Genomic DNA, 18903 nt, shown 5'->3' on the forward strand with positions numbered 1-18903 from the left:
ATTGTGTTTTTTTTAATCCTTTGAATCATTATAGATTGCCAGATTTCCTACTAATAAAGTCCATCAGAATCAAGAAGTCCTTGATACCCAAAATTATGCGATTTTCCCAGGCAACTTGGGTTATAGGTTATTTTCTATGTTTAGTTGAAATGATCACAGTAAAAATCTCAAAAATATTATTCCAAATTTTAGGGTAAACCTTCACTGTGAAGATCTGATAGTAAGTATGTGTAGTGAAAGTAAAGATTTTGTTTTCTTTTTATTTTCTGAATTACAATTGTTAAAGGACTCTTCAGGGAATACAATTGAGATTTCTAGCATCAGCATATATTTTACAAATCTGAAAGCATAAATACAGTACTCACTACAAATCAAAGTTCATATATTTTTTTAAATCCCCACATAGATAACAGCAATGAAACAATCACCTTCAAGTGTTTTTAACTTGAATAAAGGACAATTTAATTTGAACTTCAAAAAGACAGAAGGTTATAATATTCCAGGACTCATACACTCAAAGCAAAATTCAGTGACTATGCAATGATTGCATTTACAGAGACTATTCTAAAACTGCTGCACGCCTATTTCAGGGAATACTAGTTGTGATAGCTAGGATTAAACACAAAAATCAAATAGAATTAATAATCAGGTGAATAAGTGAATAGGAATAACCCAAACATAACTGGATGATGAAATCAACAATAGGATGAATGAACAAAGGAGTATTTAGTAAGCATTTACTATGAGCAAAGAACTATGCTAAGCACTAGGGCTAAAATTGAAAAAAAAAAAATACTTTTCCTGCCTTTAAGGAGCTACTATTTTAATGGGAGTAGAAAACAGAGGTAATAGATTTCAATAGATCTGCCAGTCAGATAGGTCCACAAGATAAAGAGAAAGGAAATATTAATGCATTATCTTTATTCCACTGGAACACTAATTCATGGTTGGTGAAATTGTGAATTGCTCCAACCATTCTGGAGTTTAGAACTTTGTCCAAAGGGCTAATAAACTGTGTGTACCCTTTGATCCAACAGCGTCTCTCTTGAATCTATATTCCAAAGAGATAATTTAAAAAGAGAAAAAGACCCACATGTGCAAAATTTTTATAGCATCCCTTTTTGTAGTAGCAAGGAACTGGAAACAGAGTGAGTGCACATCAGTTGAGAAATGGCTAAGTTATGATATATGAATGTTCTATAAGAAATGATCAAAAGGATGATTTCAGAAAGGCCTGGAGAGACTTACATAAATTGATGCTAAGTGAAGTGAGTTGAATCGAGAACATTATACAAAACAATAAGGTTATATGGTAATTAATTTTGATGGGCTTGTTCTTTTCAACAATGAAGTGATTTGGGCCAATTCCAATGATTTGTGATGGAGAGGACCATCTGCATCCAGAAAGGATTGTGGGAATTGAATGTGGGTCACAACATAGTATTTTTACCTTTTTGTTATTTGCTTGCTATTTTTTTTTTCTTTTTTCCCCTTTTTTAAATCTGATTTTTCTTGTGCAGCATAATAAGTATGGAAATATGTTTAGAAGAATTGCACATGTTTAACCTAAACTGGATTATTTGCTGTCTAGGGGAAAGGAGTAGAGGGTAGGGAGGAAGAAAAATTTAGAAAACAAGGTTTTACATGGGTGAATGTTGAAAATTATATTTGTATGTATTTTGCAAATAAAAACTATTATCTGAAACAATGTTATTTCTACTAATAAAATCATATCAGTTTGTGATGCTGAACCATTTGACTATGTCTTGGACTTTGTGAGAATTTTCTTTTCAGATCTTCAGTACTTGTAGCTTTAATATCCTTATTGTCCCTTTACATCTTCATAGAATGGACTACCTGTGGTAGCTAGAAGTAGAATTAGTGATACCTTTACCCTTACGGGGGTACAGACATTCTTGGGGCTCTTGGATTTATCTATCTTTTAGCAGCAGTTGTTCAATAGTTGGTACTGGTTGTGGAAAGGTGGGACCTTTTACATTGTGTTTTCTCCCCTCAATGATATCTGAACGGTCCAGGCTGCAAACAGAGCCAGATCCCCATGTGGGATCTCATAATTTAAAGTGGGAGTCATGAATTTATGATTTGTTATCAGCAAATGTTGGATTTGCATACCTATTTTATGTATCTGTATACCCAAACATCACATAAAAAATTTCCTGGACAAAAAGGGGTCACAAATGGAAAAAAATCAAAAAAGTCTTTATTTAAATGCTAATGCTATTCACAAGGATCTTGTGTTTAAGATACTAGAATTTTCCAATCAGTTTGAGGGGAACTTGTGGTCAAGAGAATAATAGTGGCTTGACTTATATGGCTCAAGCTACCGCCTATCTCTCACTCATGTCACTAGCTACTTATGTAAGAGTCATAGATCCAGAATTTAAAAAAGAACCCTTAGAAGTCCTGTTGCTCAGCATTCTCTCCCTTTAAAAGACAAAGGAAGTATGTTCTAGGAAGATTAAGGATTTTCCTTCAGGTTCACATCATATGACTGAACGTACAACAATACAAGTATCAGTATTCATGATAACTGCCTTCAATTTTTTGAAGATGCTCATGTTGAAAAGGGACTATACTTATTCTATTTGATTCCAAAGGGCACAAATTAGAGCAATGCCTGGAAGTTGCAAAGAAACAAATTTGGAAGGGAAAAATATAAAGGGGGAAAAAACTGTCTTACATTTAAGATGAATGGACTTCATCAGCAGAACTCACTGCCTGGCTCTGCTGAAGAACTTTAAGCAAAGATTGAATAACTTTTTGTCAGGTAGTGTGTAAAGGGCTTTTTTATTCAGCTATAGGATAAACTAAATGACTTTCTGATGCACTTCCAACTTAAATATGCTAATTTTTGATTTGAAGATGTTGCTGAATTGTGACCCAGAGAAATGTAAACTAAAAATAAATAGATAGTTAGGTAGATAGATAGATAAAGTTTAGAGGAAGACCACCAATATACTGATGGATCCTCTAGAGAGTATTTCCAGTGGTTTGTGGACAAGAATAGTACCATAAAGCACAGATGGACTATGCTCTGACCAATATAGAGACTTATTGAAGCAATAAAATAATATCTCTGCTGATATAATAAAGTCATGAATAGATGCTTAGTTTTGGGAGATTCATGAAAAGGTACAATGGCCTCCTGAGTAAAGGCTACTTCAAAATTCTACAGTTTATTCTACCAATTAGTTATTTTATACTTTCAATTGAACCCTAATAATAATTCTGTTACAATAGAGGTACAAAAGTAAATCATAAAAATGAAATGGATACAAAGATAAGGAAAAAATGGAACATAACATGTGTTTATTTACATTTGGTCTCCTTACATCTTTTTCTGGATGCAGATGGCATTTTCAGTCCAAAGCCTATTGAGATTGCTTCAGATACTGAACTACTGGGAAGAACCAGGCCTTTCATAGTTGATCATCATAGTTCTTGCTATTCTTGTGTACAATGTATTTCTGGTTCTGTTTGTTTCACTCACCATCAGTTCATGTAAATCTTTCCAGGCCTTTCTATAACCAGTAGGTTCATCATTTTTATAGAATAATAATATTCCATTATCTCTCTCTAGCACAGCTTGTTTAGCCATTCCCCAATTGTTGGGCATTCACTTCTTATCCAATTCTTTACTACTACAAAAAGAGTTGCTATAAACATTTCTGCACATGTGAGTCTTTTACCTACTTTATGATTTTCTTAGGACGCAGACCCAGTAAAGGCCCTGCTGGGTGAAAGGGTATGCACAGTTCTGTACTCTTTGGCCATTGCTCCAGATTGCTCTCCAGAATGGTTGGGTCATTTCACAACTCCACCAACAACATTTTAGTATTTCAGTTTTCCCACATCCCCTCCAACATTTATCACAATCTTTTCCTGTTACCTTAGCCAAACTGAGAAGTGTGAGGTGGTACTTCAGATTTGTTTTAATTTGCATTTCTATTATCAACAGGGATTTAAAACATTTTTCATATGTCTATAAATGATTTTAATTTCATTTCTGAAAATTGTCTCTTCATATTCTTTTTATCATTTATCAATTGGGGAATGACTTGTATTCTTATAAATTTGACACAGTTTTTTATATATTTTAGAAATGAGACCTTTATCAGAAATACTATCTGTAAAGATTTTTTCCCAGCTTTGTTACATGCCTTTTAATTTTATGTTTCTTGGTTTTGTTTGCGCAAAACCTTTTTAATTTAATGTCACAAAAAGTTGTCCATTTTGACTTTCCTTATGTTCTCTAGTTCTTCTTTCCTCCCTTCTCTAAAAATCTGATAGGTAAATTATCCCTTGTTCTCATAATTTGTTTATGGTATCCTTTATGTCCAAATCATGTATCCATTTTGACCTTATTTTGGTATGGCGTATGAGATGTGGGTCTATGACAATTTTCTGACATATCATTTTCCCAGCAACTTTTGGCAAATAGTGAGTTCTTATTTTAGAAGTTGGAGTTTGGGGATTTCTCAAATACTAGATTGCTACAGGCCTTGATTGTTATATCATGTGTATCTAATTTATTCCCCTATTCCACCACTCTGTTTCCTAGTCAGTATCAAATGGTTTTGATGTCTGTTATTTTATAATGTAGTTTTAAGTTTAGTACTGCTAAACCACCATCCTTTTTTTTTTTCATTAATTCCATTGATATTCTTGACCTTTTGTTCTTCCAGATGAATTGTGTTTATTTTTTCTAGTTGTATAAAATAATATTTTGGCAGTTTGGTATGGCACTGAACAAGTAGGCCAATTTTGGGGCAGAATTGTCATTTTTATTATATTAGTTTGGCCAAGGCATGAACAATTGATATTTTTATTGTTTAGATCTGATTTTATTTACATGAGAAGTGTCTTTAATTGCGTTCATGTAGTTCTTAGGTTTCTCTCAGCAGGTAGATCCCCAAGTATTTTGTTTACAGTAATTTTAAATGTGATTTCTCTACTTGCTGATGGGCTGTGCTGAGGCAATTGGGGTTAAGTAACTTGTTCACAGTCACACAGTTGGGAAGTCTTAAGTGTCTAAAACCAGATTTGAACTCAGGTCCTTCTGACACCAACTAGCTGCCCCTATACTGAAGATTTCTGTGGGTTTATTTTATATTGTGCAACTTTTCTAAGGCTGTGAATTGCTTCCAGTAGGTTTTTGAACAATTTTCTAGGATTATCCAAGTAATTCATCATATCATGTGCAAAGAGTGACAGTTTTATTTCCTCATTGTCTATTCTAATTATTTTTTTCTTTTCTTATTGCTAAAGCCAACATTTCTAGCATAATGTTGAATAGTAATGGTGATAATGGGCATCATTGTTTCACCCCTGATCTTATTGGGAATGAGTCCAGCTTCCTTTCATTACAAATAATGTTTGCTGTTTAAGAGACGTTCCCTTTATCCCTATGCTTTCTAGTGTTTTTAATAGGAATGAGTCCAGCTTCTCTCCATTACAAATAATACTTGCTGTAGATATGAAATGGATACTATTTATTATTTCAAGGGAAGCTCCCTTTATCTCTATGCTCTCTAGTGTTTTTAATTTAAAAATACAAAATGTTGTATTTTGTCAAAAGCTTTTTTTTTGGCATCTATTGAGATTATCATATGATTTCTATTGGTTTTGTTATTGATATGGTCAATGATTATAATAGTTTTCTTGATATTAAACCAGCCCTTCATTCCTGGTACAAATCTCATCTGATCATAGTGTATTATCCTGCTGATAAGTTGCTATAATGACTTTGCTAAAATTTTACTTAAAATTTTTGCATCAATATTCATTAGGGAGATTACTCTGTAATATTCTTTCTCTGTTTTGGCCCTTTCTGGTTTAAGTATCAGTGCCATATTTGTTTCATAGAAAGAATTTGGTAGTATTCCTTCTTTACCTATATTTGCAAATAATTTACATAGTACTGGAATTCATTGTTCTTTAAATGTGTGGTAGAATTCACTTGTGAATCCATCTGGCCTGGAGATTTTTTCTTAGAGATTTCAGAATTAATTAATAATAGAAAGGGAACTTCTGTTAATCTGGGCAAATTATATTTTTGTAAATATTCATTCATTTTAGTTATTGTGCTAATTACTGTTTTAATTTCATTGGTGGTGAGTTCACCCCTTTCATTTTTGATGCTAGTAATTTGGTTATTTTCTTTCCTTTTGCTGGTCAAATTAACCAAAGGTTTATCTATTTTGTTAGTTTTTTCTTAAAGCCAACTCTTAGCTTTGTCTATTAACTCAATAGTTTTCTCAGTCTCTATTTTATTAATCTCTCCTTTGAGTTTCAAAATTTCTAATTTGCTAATGAATTAAATTTTTATTAAATTTAATTTTTTCTAGCTTTCTTTTAGTTGCATACCTCATTCATTAATCTCTCTCTCTCTTTTTTTTTTTTTTACTTATGTAGCTACTTAGAGATATAAAATTTCCCCTAAGAACTGCTTTGTCTGTATCCCATAGGTTTTTCTATATTGTTTTATTATTATCATTTTCTTGGTTGAAATTCTGGATCATTTATATGCTTTGTTGTTTGACCTATGCATTCTTTAGAATTAGATTATTTAATTTCCAATTGGTTTTTAGTCTATACTTCCCTGACCTTTATATTTTTAAATGAATTTCTATACCCAACTAAATGATTAAGTTATTTCTACTTAGGGCCCAAACTGATAAGATCAAACTTCAAATAATGCCCATTCCCCCTCTCTTTTTTTTCCCTCCATTGCTCCTACTATATCTTCCCTTTTTGTCTTTTTCCAGTACAGACCTTTTTCTACTCCTTAATGTCCTTTTTGTTGACTTTCATCACATCAAAGTGCATTCGCACCACACACTCAGTCCATGTGATGCCCCGCTTTGTCTGACTTTAAATATATTTTCCCCCTGTCTACCTTTCTTTTTTTTTTTTTTTTTTATTATAGTAACTTTTTATTGACAGAATCCATGCCAGGGTAATTTTTTTTACAACATTACCCCTTGCACTCACTTCTGTTCCGATTTTCCTCCACCCTCCACCCCTCCCTAGATGGCAAGCAGTCCTATATATTTGAATATGTCCTAGTATATCCTAGATACAAGTAGTGTGCAGATCAAACAGTTTTCTTGTTGCACAGGGAGAATTGGATTCAGAAGGTAAAAATAACCGGGAAGAAAACAAAAATGCAAACAGTTTACATTCATTTCCCAGTGTTTTTTCTTTGGGTGTAGCTGCTTCTGTCCATCATTGATCAATTGAAATGAATTAGTCTCTTTGTCAAAGAAATCTACTTCCATCAGATTACATCTTCATACAGTATCGTTGTTGGCGTATATAATGATCTCTTGGTTCTGCTCATTTTCACTAGCATCAGTTCATGTAATTCTCTCCAAGCCTCTCTGTATTCATCCTGCTGGTCATTTCTTATAGAACAATAATATTCCATAACATTCTATATGACAATTTATCAACCTTTCTCCAATTGGTGGCATCCACTCAGTTTCAGCTTCTAGCCACTACATACAGGGCTACCACAAACATTTTGGCACATACTGGTCCCTTTCCTTCTTTAGTATCTCCTTGGGTATAAGCCCAGTAGAAACACTGCTGGATCAAAGGTATGCACAGTTTGATAACTTTTGGGCATAATTCAGATTGCTCTCCAGAATGGTTGGATTCGTTCACAACTCCACCAACAATGTATCAGTGTCCCAGTTTTCCTGAATCCCTCCAACAATCATCATTATTTTTTTTTCCTGTCATCTTAGCCAATCAGCAGGTGTGTGTAGGTATCTCAGAGTTGTCTTAATTTGCATTTCTCTGATTAATAATGATTTGGAACACTTTCATATGAGTGGTAATAATTTCAATTTCATCATCTGAAAATTGTCTGTTCATATCCTTTGACCATTTATCAATTGGAGAATGGCTTGGTTTCTTATAAATTAGAGTCAGTTCTCTATATATTTTGGAAATGAGGCCTTTATCAGAACTTTTAACTATAAAGATGTTTTCCCAGTTTGTTGCTTCCCTTCTAATCTTGTTTACATTAGTTTTGTTTGTACAGAAGCTTTTTAATTTGATGTAATCAAAATTTTCTATTTGTGATCAATAATGGTCTCTAGTTCATCTTTAGTCACAAATTTCTTCCTCTTCCACAAGTCTGAGAGATAAACTATCCTATGTTCCTCCAATTTGTTTATAATCTCGTTCTTTATGTCTAAATCATGGACCCATTTTGATCTTATTTTGGTATCACGTGTTATTAAGTGTGGGTCCATGCCTAATTCTGCCATACTAATTTCCAGTTATCCCAGCAGTTTCTGTCAAATAATGAATTCTTATCCCAAAAGTTAGGATCTTTGGGTTTGTCAAATACTAAATTGCTATAGTTGACTATTCTGTCTTGTGAACCTAACCTGTTCCACTGATCAACTAATCTATTTCTTAGCCAATACCAAATGGTTTTGATGACTGCTGCTTTATAATATAGTTTTAGATCAGGTACAGCTAGGTCACCTTCATTTGATTCTTTTTTTCATTAATTCTTTTGAGATTCTTGACCTTTTAATATTCCATATGAATTTTGTTGTTATTTTTTCTAGATCATTAAAATATTTTCTTGGAAGTCTGATTGGTATAGCACTAAATAAATATATTAGTTTAGGGAGTATTGTCATCTTTATTATATTCACTCGACCTATCCTGGAGCACTTAATATTTTTCCAGTCTGACTTTATTTGTGTGGAAAGTTTTTTGTAATTTTGCTCATATAATTCTTGACTTTTCTTTGGTAGATAAATTCCCAAATATTTTATGCTGTCGACAGTTATTCTGAATGGAATTTCTCTTTGTATCTCTTGCTGTTGGATTTTGTTGGTGATGTATAAAAATGCTGAGGTTTATGGGGTTTATTTTACATATGCAACTTTGCTAAAGTTATGGATTATTTCTAATAGCTTTTTAGTAGGAATCTCTGGGGTTCTCTAAGTATACCATCATATTATCTGCAAAGGTGATAGTTTGGTTTCCTCACTGCCTATTCTGATTCCTTTAATCTCTTCCTCGACTCTTATTGCCAAGGCTAGTGTTTCTAATACAAAATTGAATAATAATGGTGACAGTGGGCAACCTTGCTTCACTCCAGATCTTATTGGGAAAGATTCCAGTTTTTCCCCATTACATATGATGCTTACTGATTGTTTTAAATATATGCTCCTGATTATTTTAAGAAAAAGTCCATTTATTCCTATACTCTCAAGTGTTTTTATTAGGAATGGATGTTAGATTTATCAAATGCTTTTCTGCATCTATTGAGATGATCATATTGGTTTTGTTAGTTTGCTTATTGATATAGTCAATTATGCTAATAGTTTTTCCTAATGTTGAACCAACCTGCATTCCTGGTATAAATCCTACTTGGTCATGAGTGTATTATCCTGGGAATGATTTTCTTAATCTTTTTGCTAATGTTTTTATTTAAGATTTTAGCATCGATATTCATTAGAGATTGGTCTATAATTTTCTTTCTCTGTTTTCAGCCTACCTGGTTTAGGTATCAGTACCATGTCTGTGTCGTAAAAAGGGATTTGGTAGGACTCCTTCAATCCTATTTTTCAAATAATTTATATAGCATTGGGTTAATTGTTCTTTAAATGTTTGGTAGAATTCACATGTAAATCCATCTGGTCCTGGGGATTTTTTCTTATGGAGTTGGTTAATAGCTTGATCTATTTCTTTTTCTAAGATGGGACTGTTTAGGATATTTACTTCTTCCTCTGTAATCTGGGCAAGCTATATTTTTGAAGGTATTCTTCCATTTCACTTAAGTTGTCGAATTTATTGCCATAAAGTTGGGCAAAGTAATTCCTAATTATTGCTCTAATTTCCTCTTCATTAGTGATGAGTTCTCCCTTTTCATTTTTAATACTAACAATTTGATTTTCCTCTTTCCTTTCTTTAATCAGATTTACTAAGGGTTTGTCTATTTTGTTGGTTTTTCATAGAACCAACTCTTAGTTTATTAATTAATTCAATAGTTTTTTTTTACTTTCAATTTTATTGATCTCTCCTTTTATTTTTAGAATTTCAAGTTTAGTGTTTGACTGGGGGGGTTTTAATTTGTTTCTTTTCTAGCATTTTTAGTTGCAAGCCCAATTCATTGACCTTCTCTTTCTCTATTTTATGCAAGTAAGCCTCTAGAGATATGAAATTTCCCCTTATTACCACTTTGGCTGCATCCCACATTTTGGTATGATGTCTCATTATTGTCATTTTCTTGGTGAAGTTATTAATTATGTCTATGATTTGCTGTTTCACCCAATCATTCTTTAGTATGAGATTACTTAGTTTCCAATTACTTTTTGGTCTACTTTCCCCTGCCTTTTGTTGAGTGTAATTTTTATTGCATCGTGGTCTGAAAAGGATGCATTCACTATTTCTGCCTTACTGCATTTGAGTTTGAGGTTTTTATGTCCTAAAATATAGTCTATTTTTGTATAGATTCCATGAACTGCTGAAAAGAAAGTGTACTCCTTTCTGTCTCCATTTCATTTTCTCCAGAGGTCTATCGTATCTAACTTTTCTAGTATTCTATTTACCTCTTTGATTTCTTTCTTATTTATTTTTGGTTTGATTTATCTAATTCTGAGAGTGCAAGGTTGAGATCTCCCACTATTATAGTTTTGCTATCTATTTCTTCTTGCAGCTCTCTTAATTTCTCTTTTAAGAATTTAGATGCTATACCATTTGGTGCATATATGTTTAATATTGATATTGCTTCATTATTTATGCTACCCGTTAGCAAGATATAGTGCCCTTCCTTATCTTTTTTAATTAGATCAATTTTTGTTTTTGCTTGATCTGAGATCAGGATAAGCTACCCTGCTTTTTGTTTCACCTGGAAGCATAGTAGATTTTGCTCCATCCTTTTACCTATATTCTGCATGTATCTCCCTGCTTCAGGTGTGTTTCCTGTAAACAACATATTGTAGGATTCTGGCTTTTAATCCATTTTGCTAATCGCTTCCTCTTTATGGGGGAGTTTACCCCATTCACATTTATGGTTAAAATTACCAATTCTGTATTACTTGCCATCTTGTTAATCCCTGTTTATGCTTTTCTCCCTTCTTTCCCCTTTCCCCCCCTTCCCAGTATTAAACTTGTGAGCACCACTTGCTTCTCACAGCCCTCCATTTTTAGTATCCCCACCTTAGAGTTCCTCCCCCATCTTACTCCTTTCCCTCACAGTTTCTGTATTCCCTTCTGCTTAGTTTATTCCTTCCCTTTTCACTTTTCCCTTCTCACTTTTCAATGAGATGGGAGAAGTTTCACCATACATTGAATATGTCTAAAATTTTTTTCTCTTAAAGTCAATTCTTATGGCAGTAAAATATCCACTATATTCATCCCCCTCCATTCTTTCTCTCAGATATAATAGGTTTCCTTTGCCTCTTTGTGAGATATAGTACCCCACTTTACCCTTTTTCTGATACAATGTCCTTTCCACCTCTAATTTCTAGAACAAGGTATACATGTATTTTTATACATCTTTACAGCAGAAATATAGTTCCCAAGATTTCTTTTAACCTTTTTAGGTTTTCTTGAGTTCTATATTTGCAGATCAAACTTCTTGTTAAGTTCTGGTTTTTCACCAAAATAGGTGAAATTCACTTATTTTGTTGAATGACCATCTTCTTCCCTGGAAAAGATGCTCATTCTGGCTGGTAAATTATTTTTGGTTGCATGCGAGGTTCCTTAGCCTTTCAGAATATCATATTCCAGGCCCTTCAATCTTTTAATGTGGATGCTGCTAGATCTTGGGTGATCCTTATTGTTGCTCCTCTATATTTGAATTGGATTTTTCTAGCTGCTTGGGGTATTTTTTCCTTTGTTTGAGGGTTCTGGCATTTGGCCACTATATTTCTTGGTGTTTTGATTTTAGGATCCCTTTCAGGGGGTGATCGGTGAATCCTTTCAATGTCTATTTTACCCTCTGTTTCTATGACTTCTGGGCAGTTCTTTTTTATAATTTCCTGGAAAATAGTGTCCAGGCTCTTTTTTTCATCGTATTTTTCTGGGAGTCCAATAATTCTCAGATTGTCTCTCCTAGACCTATTTTCCAGGTCTGTTGTTTTCCCAAGAAGGCATTTCACATTTTTCTCCATTGTTTGATTTTTTTGGTTTTGCTTGACTGATTCTTCTTGTCTCCTAGAGACATTCAATTCCATTTGTTCTATTCTGATTTTAAATGAAGTGTTTTCTTCACTCACTTTTTTATATCATTTTCTAATTGTCCAATTTGTTCTATGGAATGTTTTTCCATTTCGCCAATTTTATTCTTCAGAAAGCTATTTTCTGTTTCCAGTTCACTAATCCTATTTTTCAAGGATTTGTTTTCTTTATCCACTCTGTCTTTAAATGAGTGGAATGACTTCTCCAGTCTCTCTTGCCAAGCCTCCCTCTCCTTTTCCCATTTTTCTTCTAGCTCTCTTGTAAGAGCCTTTTTAATTTCTTCTATGAGATTCATCTGTGCTGAGGAACAGACGATCTCCTCCTATGGGGATTCACCTGGAGATAATCTGTTTTCAGTCTCCTCAAGGATTAGAGTCTGCTCTCTCTCCGTATAAAAGCTGTCAATCATTAAAGTCCTTTTCAATATTTTTCTCATTTTGTCAGAGAAGAATCAGAGACAAACTAGCAAAGAAAAATAAAGGAAAAACCACCAAATGGAATCTGTTTTTTTGGGGGGAGGGGCTGGGTGGTATTAGGGTTCCTCTACAGACTGCGGGGGCAGCAGCGAGGCACTAGCATGACTGTGCTGCACTTGTGCTTCAAGACTCTGAGAGCGTGCTGAGACGCTGTGGGGGAGGGGTGGCCAGGTCCCAAGAAAATCCAGCTGTTTGGGGTTGTATTCTTCACCCCCGGTGTTTTTAGCTTCTCTGCTGGGCTACTGACTTGCTGCCAGGGCAAAGTATCCAATCCTGTAGCAAAGCTCTCCCCACAGAGGTGGCTGAGATCACACCCCAACCTCTTCGGGTCTGCTCAGCTGTGAGCTGCCTGCCAAGCTCTTGCTGCTGCTGCCTGCCCTCAGCCTGTGCCCGATCTAAAACCGTCCCACCCTTGAGCAAAAACAGACCTTTCCTGGCGAATCTCAAGGATGTCTTCTCTTGGTAATTATTTGTGGGATTTTTTTCAGTCAGGCATTAATTCAGAGGCTTGTAATGAGATGGATTCTGAGAGAAAATGAGGAGCTTACACAGCTGTGTGCCTCCTCACCGCCATCTTGGCCGGAAGTCCCCTGTTTACCTTTCTAAGGTTCTCCTGAGTCCTGTGTTTGTAGATTAAATTTTCTGTTTAGTTTTGTTTTTTTTCAACAGAAATGATTGAAAGTCTCTTACTTCATGGAAGATCTATTGCCTTTCCTGAAAGGTGATACTGAATCTCACTGGGTAGTTAATTCTTGGTTGTAACCCCACATCCTTTGCCTTCTAGAATATGATATTCCAGGCCCTTTGATCCTTTATTGTAGACACTGCCAGATCCTGGGTGATCCTGAGTGTTGTTCCTTGATATTTCTATTGTTTTTGTCTGGCAGCTTACAGTATTTTAACTTAAAATTGTAATTTTGGAGTTTCACAAGAACGTTCCTTGGAGTTTTCCTTGTGGGATCGCCTTCTAGCGATGATGGATTAATTCTTTCAATGAATATTTCCTCCTCTGTTTCTAGAATATTTGGGTAGTCTTCTTTAATGAATTCTTGAAGAATTCTATACAAGCTTTTTTTTTTTTGGTCCTGGCCTTCAGGTAGGCTAATCATTTTAAAATTGTCTTTTCTAGATCTATTTTCCAGGTGGGCTGTTTTGCCAATGAGGTGTTTCACAATTTCTTCCATATTTTCATTATTTTTACTTTGTTTGACTGGTTCTTGCTATCTCACAAAATCATTAGCTTCCATTTGCCCTGTGCTCGTTTTTAATGTGTGGTTTTCTTCAGTTAGCTTTTGTATCTCTTTTTCCACTTGATTTATTCTACTGTTTTAAGTATGTTTGTTTTCTTCAGTTAATTTTTTCCTTCCTTTTCCAAAATGTTGACTCTCTCATGCATATATCTCATTTCTTTTCTTATTTTTTTTCTTCTTCCTCTCTTATTTGCCTTTTGAAGCAATTTGAAGCCTTATGAGCATTTCCACAAAGCCTTTTTGGGCTTGAGACCAATTTCTTTCATTCTTTTAGATTTCTTCTTTGGATATTCTCCCCTGGTCTAGTTTTGTGTTTTGATTTGCCCTGTCACCATAGTAGCTTTCTATGGTCAAAGTTCTTTTCTGTTTCTTGCTCATTTTCTTTCCTTTTCTTTTATTATTTCCTTTTTTTTTTACTTCTAAGGTAGAGCTCTGCTCCTGGGATAAAGGGGCACTGTTCCAAGATTCCTGTGCAGCTCTGAGCTTTGGTTTTGAGCACAGGAGTCCCTTGTGTTTGTAGGAGGTAGCTTTGCTTGCTCTGTAAAGGAAACAGCCTGGTTTCCCGTAGTTTACCTTCTGAGCTGGGACTGGAAGCTGCCCCCTGATCTGCTCCTGAACTGAGCCAGGACTGATAGTCTTAGTTGCTGATTTGTTTTCAAGGGAGACTAGGAGAGTTTGAGCCGCTTTGTGACTTTACCTTGACATATTGGTTCCACTCCTGGAACTCATTAATTTGTCTTTCAATTTTGTTTTCCTTTATATTAGTGTGATCACAATTTAAATGTTTTTCCTAATTCTGTTTATTTTGCATTACTTCATGTATCTTTTCAAATTTATTTGAATTTTCATGTATTTTTTTTTCCATAGGACTCAATATTTCCCTTTATAATCACAGATCCAAGATTACCTCCATTTTGTCCTGAGGACATCTAGTTCACTTCACTCATTTTAAAAATGAAGAAATTGAGACCTATGGAAATTAATTCATTTGCCCAAGTCAAACTGGTTATAAGTGAAAGAATTAAGTTTTGAACCAATGTCTTCTGATTCCACAGTGTTCTTTATTTGATTAGTACCACTTTTGTTTTAGTTTTTTTGTTATTTAAAAAGTAGTGCTATAAATATTTTTCTTTATATGGAACATTTCCTACTCTCTTTGACATCCCTATTATATATGACTGTTAATGAAATCACTGAAGTCACAGTCATATGCAATTTAGTAACTTTTAATACAATTCCAACTGATTTTATAAAATAGCTGTACCAATTCAGAGTTAATCTAGCATTACATTAACATGTATATTTTTTCATAGTTCCTCCAACATTTAATAAAGATGACAAAAGACCAAAAGATAATTATTTCTATAACATACTTCATTTTACTTCTGCTCACCTTCATCTATATTTATGGTCACTTGTTTTTTCATCTCCTATATTCCTTCTCTAAAGCAAAACAAAATCCCTGAGCAAAGATTTCCCTAAAAAATGTTCTCTTTCATTCATCAATAAGAATTCTGCCTTTGCTAGAGAACACAGTTCTACTTGTGATATAAAGAGAAGGGTTGGGAAAAACATGCTGGGTTGCAAGGGATTCAAAAATACTGTTATGAACATCTATTTCTAATCATTTTTAGATATAATAACTGAGACTTTCTTGACAAATTTTAAACTTTATTAAGCAAAATGCAGCATTTATATAAACCTAGATTGTTGTTTACAAGCATCAATTTTTATTTGTATAAACAATATATTAAGTTCAAGAATTGTTGCTCTAAATTATTTTGTTTCAATTACCAAATCTCAAAACATTTTTAAATGCTCAGAATATTTGACTGCTTCCAGTTCAAAAATGATAATGCCCCTTCTCGTGTAGCCAAATGCAAGTAGAACACAATTAAGTAAACCCTCACACTTCCCCCTGAAAAAGAAAGATGGATAAGGACACATACCTATGCACTCCACTATTGCACATGATGATGTGACATGCTCCTAGTCTGTTGCAGAGTTCTGAAGAAACTGACAGTAGTCCAACTCCTGAGGCACTGCATGCTGTGTAAGCACAGGCTGCTGTTCGTTTAGATCTAATGAATGAGATTATTAGGCGATAGAGTTCATCCAAAGCATTCAGAGGTCTCATGAGCTGCAGGAGAAAGTACACAAAGAAAGGCAAAATTTATTCCATTAAGAAATATTTTGCAACTATGATGTCTTTTTGTGTTTATTGAATGGACTAGGGAAAAAGTGCTATTAACACTCTTCTGAGATGACAGAAGTAGATAATTCAAATGCATCATTGAAGAGGTCACAATTATTCTATTGCCCAAGATGAGACTAAACAGGTTAGCAGAATAATGCATTTACCTAGCAAAAAATTATTAAATTAAGTTTTATCTCCTTTTACCTTATCTATATAAGCAGCTTTTGATGTGGAATTAGGAGGTAAATTTGACTTGTCCAGGTAGAAAGCCCTAAAAGAATCCAAAAGAGGAAAAAAGTTACTTATTATTTAGAAATCATTAAGAAATCTTTTTAATTGATCACACATGATTTTTACTTTTCTTGTTTACTATTTTTAAGGAAACTGGGAATAAGCAGAAGCAATGAGACACAGAAGCTGTAATCAATATTGATCCTTTCAAAGTAAATATTCAAATTCCTAAGATAACATATATCCATGTAGCCATGGGAAGGGGAAGGGAATCCTTCCCCCACCTCCAATTTTACATTGTTACATAATGTGTATCCTTAGAAATAACCTTCTATCCAGGAGCTCAGTACTTTCAAGTCAGGTTTTCCCAGGGTTTAACTTACCTATCAGCAAGAAATAATAATGGGAGATACATTTGTCCTTTTTAGTTAAAAAAAAAATATTCAGTAAATTTTTTTACTAATTCAAGCCATGGTTAAAACAAGTTTAGCAGGCAAGTTATACTCTTGAATGTTGGTTGATAACAAAATTAGTATATGTCACAGTGCTGCCCTCCTGAAACCATGAAGGGCAGCAAGATCATCCAGAACAAGGTACAGGAACCTCTCTGGAATAAAATTACCTAAACTTCCAGAAAGCATCTTGAGTACAAATGAACCTTTAACTGTTCCCTGCATTTTAACACACTAATAAGTAGCGATTCCCTTTGCTTAGACTGACTCAAAACTCAACAAAGTTTTCATTTTCATCTTGGATAATGGCGCACATAAAATATCTGATAATTGAGTAAAACTTTAGAATTTCATTTGCTTCCAAGTGTGTCTCATTGTAGCAAGAAGATGATGCAGGATTCTCAAAGATTATACTAGTCACAAATCTTGTTAAAAGCTGAAAAGGATTTAAGTATAATTCCAAACACCCCCCTATCTATTGAAGACAAGCCTCATTAAATATGAAGAAGCTCTTTGCCAGTTGAATACTTCTTAATTTATGAATCGGTTGGGTTATAAAGTAAAATAGAAAATATGCCTTAATTCTGTGGCTCCCCCTTGCATTTCAGCAATGATAGCAACAACAATCAGAGAATGCTAAGAATCATTTAGACTTTAGGTCATCTAGAAACACTAATAAAACTTTTGGTACTCCTGGTCAGATGCCCAATAAGGTGAGATACTGTTATAGGAAATGAAATATGCTTACTAGAAATGAAACCAGAAGATATCAACAAATGACAATTAAATTCAACATTGGTTCTTGTATTCCCTTAGGAGAGGCTAATAAAGAAGGTGCCAGTACTGATTTCATTGTATACCCAAAGGCAACAGAAAGCATGACTTCATATGACAATTAGTCATTTCACCTTGTGTTGCTAATGGTGAGCTAAAGAAAAAGACAACCATGAAAATAATTAGTTTATGATCCTACATGTCTTGCAATACATGAAAACATAGAGATATTTTCTGAAGAGTTTCACATGATTCACCAAAATAATTCAATATATACAAATTAGGAAATTAAGAAATTAATATATAGATAAAAGTATTGTCATCTCTTGCAGAGGAATCACAACTATTGGTCCCTCCTTTCTCCTCAAGGCACAGGATGTCTCATTGTAAGATTCTAACACATCCAACCTGTACAAACTATGAATACATGCCTTTGACATATGAGTGGAAAAGGGGAAATACTGAAAAATATAATGGGAAATGTGGTGTGTGATTAAAAAATGAAAGAGGCCAAATAGGAGGGAGAATCAAAATGGAAAAATCTATTGGGATGCTTACTGCAATAGTCCTGCTGAATGATAATGAGGGCACATCAAAAAAAAAAAAAAAAAGAGGAGCAGCAATGGGAAAAAGAAGAGTAGATGTGAAAAATGTTAAAAAGGTAAAATCAACAGGATTCAGTAATAGGATTCTCTTTAAGTCATGCTTTAAACATGGGAGACTGGGCTAATTATGTTGCTACTGACAAATAATGAATGAGAACAAGAAACAGGTTTAGGGAAAGATAATGAAGTTAATTTAGCAATTCTTTCAAGTCATATAAGTAGAAGTTAAATTGGAGAGTTGGAATTTTTAATGCTTTATTCCTTGATTCCTGTACAGAAATTTTTCAAAGTGCAGAAAATGCAGGAAACAATAAGGCTACATCAGGAGAAAAATGCTTCAGAGCTCAACACAGCTAGTTAAATCCTTTGTTACAACTGAGGCTTCTCTAAATATTGAGGCACTTGGAGAAAAATATGCTATATAAATACTTACCAAAGATCATTATCACCTCCTCAGGATACTGCACTACACAAATTTGAAATTACTGCTGACTAAGTTCTACTACAGCCAAAAAAAAAAATCCTTGTGAACCTTTATGTGCTGTGTACATGAGACTTTCTGTGACTAGTATATTGAGCATACTCTTTCAGAAAGTCCCATTCCCTTCTAAAATGGAGTGTTGCTGATTCAGTTAAAACGAATCATGTTGATCTCATTCTGTTATTTTCTATTAGGTTCAG

At 34.0% G+C, this 18903-nt stretch overlaps 1 protein-coding gene across 1 annotated transcript in view; it reads right to left on the reverse strand.

The window, feature by feature from the left end:
* Nucleotides 1–18903, reverse strand: part of PREX2 (phosphatidylinositol-3,4,5-trisphosphate dependent Rac exchange factor 2) — a 411213-nt gene that overhangs the window by 57496 nt on the left and 334814 nt on the right. The window contains 2 exon segments of the mRNA XM_031946290.1: nt 15913–16103; nt 16365–16431. Coding sequence (XP_031802150.1) covers nt 15913–16103; nt 16365–16431 — 258 coding nt within the window.

The sequence above is a fragment of the Sarcophilus harrisii genome, chromosome 1 (genome assembly GCF_902635505.1).
Source record: "Sarcophilus harrisii chromosome 1, mSarHar1.11, whole genome shotgun sequence".
Taxonomy (NCBI): domain Eukaryota; kingdom Metazoa; phylum Chordata; class Mammalia; order Dasyuromorphia; family Dasyuridae; genus Sarcophilus; species Sarcophilus harrisii.